This window comes from Berghia stephanieae, chromosome 10, assembly GCF_034508935.2.
Source record: "Berghia stephanieae isolate SIO BIC M18660-M18661 chromosome 10, UCSD_Bste_1.3, whole genome shotgun sequence".
Classification (NCBI taxonomy): Eukaryota; Metazoa; Mollusca; class Gastropoda; order Nudibranchia; family Aeolidiidae; genus Berghia; species Berghia stephanieae.
Window position 1 is genome coordinate 35203479 of NC_088369.1, and position 5014 is coordinate 35208492.

A 5014-nucleotide genomic window follows, 5' to 3' on the forward strand; every position below is an offset into this window, starting at 1 on the left:
GATGGATGCATGGATAGATAATAGATAGATATAGATAATAGATAGATAGATAGATAGAAAAAGATATAGATAGATAGATAGATAGATAGATAGATAGATAGATAGATAGATAGATAGATAGATAGATAGATAGATAGGTAGATGAAATTAATTAGAATTAGGAGAGAAGAAAAAGAAACAGGGATACAATATATATATATATATATATATATATATATATATATATATATACATAGAGAGAGAGAAAGAGAGATAGAGAGATGGATAGATAGATAGGTAGATAGATAGATAGAGAGACAGAGAGAGAGAGAGAGAGAGAGAGAGAGAGAGAGCGAGAGCGAGAGAGAGATAGAGGGAGGAGGGGAGGAGAGGGTATAATAATATCATTCAATGAAATATCATTAAGGAATTCATTTCTGTACGTGAGTATAATCACCACCACCACCTTCATAATAATATAAGATCATAATATAATATTTATATTACATGAATATATTTTAAAATATCGTATTTATAGAGGGTAACAATTATTTCTGCTCATTGCCTTATTGTTATTTTAATCAAAGCACTTCATATTCATATTGTTAGATCCTCAAAGTGGAGAAAGCACATTTAACATAATAATATTATGGAGCAATCAGGTGGGCAATCCTTTTATAGGTCAGTGCATTTTGGTATTTGTGCGATGGGACTTCAAAAATATAAGTCTCTCTCCAATAAATTAGGAAATAGGTGTTTTAAAATAACCTCGTTTCCTAAGGGTTAATAATCATGTGGGTTGACATAGGTTTATATCTCCGGAGCTTGTGTTAAAGTATAAAATGAACCAGGCACTTATTACTGAACTACAGCATGCAACATCAAAATTGATTCGCAGAGGTCTCATTAAAATAATAAAGCATGCATAATATATTATTATTATTATATCCTGGGACACACAGACGAACACACGCACACACACACATATACACACGCGCGCGCATACACACACTGAAGTTGATTCTATCACATAATACAAGAATACATTCGCTGATGCATTATGCGATGTCATTATCATAAGCCTATTATCATACAGCTCCAAATCATATAGAGAAATAAACAAGCATAATTAGTCAAAACCATTCCCGAGACGCCCATTTAGCATCACATGTTACACACTCTATAACTGATATAGATAAGTTTTCAGGGGGGAATATATATATATATATATATATATATATATATATATATATATATATATATAAATATATATATATATGGTATCTCTGGAGCATAGCATGAGAGTTAGAAGAGTCAGATCAGTCAGAAGGGAAATAACTGATTAAAAACAATATTTGTGTAAGGTACATACGGCTAATCTCCCCTGATTCAGTTTTAATAGCGATATTATCTCCTTTTAAGATAAAATTCCTTTCCTTGCAAATCAAAAGAGATATCTGAAAATATCATGTAAGTGCATAGCTGATGATGTTTTACGGGTAATTATTATTAAAAAATAAGCAGATCAGAAATGTTGGTTGCGCCATTGAAAACACCGTACATTAAATTTTACTTTGAAGTCGCCATTTTAGCGCATAATTCTAGGAATTGAATAATAGTGTGATACAACAATAACCTCAAATTGAAACGAATCTTCATTGGGGTTCTTTAAAGAAAAATGGGAGTTTCCATCAGGAGCGCATAATTATAGTAAATTCATCCAAAAGTGAGATTTCTGCTTTTAATGAAAAAAAAATATGAAAAAAAAAATTATTATGTTGATGTAAATGATTGCGTAAGACATTAAAAGCATGATTCTTTATCAATCATATTGGAATGAAGCTTCTTCAAACCATGCGTGAGAAAGTAAAAATGGCATTCAATTTCTTGGGCTCAAGTACAAAATCATTGCAATTTAGTATTTGGAAAGCTTGCTATATAAAACTTAGTGCTCTCTCTTGGCTTTCTGTTTGTGTTTTTGCTCCCATTCCAACTGACGCTGTTTCTCTTTCTCCCTCTCTCGAGTAGATTCCTGATAGAAATAGAGAATATAGATATGAATATTTATAGCATGAATAACATAAAAAAACTCCCATCCGCGCGGTATGGTTAGCTTTCATTGCCTAGGCGTTCCATGAAGGAATCAGGGCTGCCAGGTGGCCACAGATCCTCGTGGCCAATTTCGACTTCAAAAGTGGCAAAATAGAACCTCGCGTCGCCACACTCTACTAATGCTGTGACCCATTTGAAATAATCATCGGTAATAGAAACACGATTCTCTCTGTAACTAATTTCGGCCACACACGTGACCATCTGGCAGCCCTGGGGAATATTAGGGGTAATCCATGAAACAAACATCTGATACCAACAGGAATCACCCATGCTGCCCAAACGGAGCAAAATGAGGTTAATAATCTTGCCAAAGAAATAATATACAAGAGTGCCTGAAGCGGGGTTTGAACCCATGAGCAATGCCTTAACCACTCGGCCACTTTGCATCCCCTCCACGCCCCAACCCCCTTTTCCAATAGAGAAACTAAGAGGGAAATGTCGAGCTCTATCAGTAGCTTAGCGGTATGGTGTTTTGTCATGTCACAAAAGTTAAATAATGTTAAATGTGATCCATGACGGGATGGGTGATCATTAAAAATTCTGGTAAGGGACCTAAAACACATTACCCCATTTGACTCAATTTGTTTTAGACTAGGTATCGCTTTATGGCCAAATGGTATGACTTTCACCTTTCGATTGGAAGATCCAGGGAAGGTCTCTAACCGTACTGTATGAAATGGAAATATGATTCCATATGGCTTACTGGGGGAATAAATGAAGTATTATGAGGGCATTGAGCATGGTTAATCCGTGAAAATGCTCTTTATAATCATCCTGGTTGCATGCCAACGAGATTTTTTTTCTGACCCCCCCCCCCCCCACTGTCCATTCAGTAGTTATCTGTTTGTTACTTTCCGCCAGAGTAACCAGCATAAACTCTGGTTCCATGAACTTAATAGTTCTGAAGGACTTCTAAAGCAGGTTACTCAAATATAAAATGCTGACACCAGAGTTTAATATTATAATCGCATACATTTATAGGAATTTGATTTCATTTCAATTTTTTTGTAGACTACATCGCTTTTTGGTCTAATGTTATGACTATCATCTTCCGGTAGGAAGATCCAGGGAAGGTGTCTAACCGTACTCAGGTGTAAAATAAGTACCAGGCCATTAACAGCGTTGTCTTTGTCCGAAAAAAAATTATTATATCCCCTAATTGGAATCTCGCCCTACGTGTTAAGTAAAGCTGTTGAATAGGGACCATTTATAAAGCGCTTTGAGCACATTCAGTGGCTATTGCCTTATAGAGAGTATGCGCTTGGATAAGCAGCTCACAACCTTGCCATCCGGAGGTATAACGGACCAACACACAAAACTGTAATGCAACCATGAATGATTATAGTCTGGCTAATACAGTTTAGTGAGAATTACTCATAAAGACCTGAGTGACGTCAACTTCGAACTATCTTTCTATCTCTCTCTCTCTCTCTCTCTCTCTCTCTCTCTCTCTATATATATATATATATATATATATATATATATATATATATATATATATATATATATATATATATATATGCTCGATCTTTTAAGACTATAATATAATAATATATCTTCATCACCAGAAAATCCTCCACCATACACCATCATACGTCATTAAAATATATGTCCGTGTATGACATAATCAGTTGGAAGGCGAAAATTTTTTATTTGTATATTTTTTGCATTTTCTAAAAGAATGTTATGCTCCCAAGAGCATTTTAATCTTTATATGAAGTAAATCAGGTGATTTTTCATGAAGCTATGGTCAGATGTATGGGAAAAGTATCCATGAACTTTTATCAAATTTCATACTTTTTCAACATGACTAAATAGCTGTAAAAATATTTAGAAGCAAAATTAAGCTTTGATATTTCCCGAAGATGTACAAAAAGGGTTGATTAAATCATTTATGACAAAAGCTCATTAAAAAAATTGACTTTCTAACTAAACTTGGCAATATATCGGTTTAAACCTTTTCACCATCCGACTGATTAGGTCAGTCATTGTAACATATTTGCAAGCTTACCTCTTCCTTCATTTTGGTGACCAGATATTCCACCTGGTGCATCAGAGTCTCCAGCTTGGCCTCATTGCTGTCCTCTTCTTGCATCAAACTCAAGGCCCGATTCAAGGGGAAGAAGTCAAAGTTGCTTTTCCGTAACTGTGGATTACAATCGATTAATACGATTCAATAGTCTGATGTCACGCCTCCCGGCAACGACGGCCATCTTGGTTCTAAACAAAGAAAATCATTCCTTTTTATTTTTCATGCTGGCTAGAACTTTTCATATGCCTTGTGATCAGAATGAGTAAAAGTCAAAACATGATCAAATGTATGTGTTTTTTTTCCTCTGGATGCGCTTTTATGGGGAAATATTCATATGGGCGTCCGCCAGTGTTCCGATAGGTTAGAGCCAGTGTTGCTAAGTTACCATGCGTCATTAGGAAGGAAGTGACGTTACGAATATTGAATCCTATTACGACAGCTGAATTAAATAACAATGTGAAATAGTAGTAGTATCGTTCGGCTACACTTCTATGTTCAAGGTATCAATCCAGGTTCGGAAGTCATCATCACATTTATTGATGGTTTCAAATCCCCCTTCCAGTTTTGTCTCTGGGCAATCTAGTACGAGGTGGTTTGCATCTTGTGGTGCTTGGTTGCACTTTGGGCAAGTTGGTGATTCTTGGAGCCCCCATTTGTGCATGTTGGAGTTGTTCTTGTATGTGACATTAATGATAATAATAATAATAATAATAATAATAATAATAATAATAATAATAATAATAATAATAATAATAATAATAATAATAATAATAATAATAATAATAATAATATATACTATATTCATCCAATAAAATAAAATGGAAATTCGAATGTAATATTCAATTTTATATACGAAAACAGATAAAATGGACGTTCCGGGTTGCCCCTTTA

General features: G+C 34.6%; 1 protein-coding gene across 2 annotated transcripts in view; it reads right to left on the bottom strand.

Annotated features, from left to right (window-relative positions):
- Positions 1–1351: 1351 nt before the first annotated feature.
- LOC144981045 (inositol 1,4,5-trisphosphate-gated calcium channel ITPR2-like) overlaps positions 1352–5014 on the bottom strand; it is a 219025-nt gene continuing 215362 nt past the window's right edge. Inside the window, exons 75-76 of one of the 2 annotated variants that reach the window (XM_078929132.1) lie at positions 4103–4237; positions 1352–2011 (exon numbers count right to left, since the gene is read on the bottom strand). In XM_078929132.1, coding sequence (XP_078785258.1) covers positions 1925–2011; positions 4103–4237 — 222 coding nt within the window. In that variant the 3' untranslated portion in view covers positions 1352–1924. The remainder of the gene's footprint in view (positions 2012–4102; positions 4238–5014) is intronic. The other variant, XM_078929133.1, reaches the window with a different exon arrangement.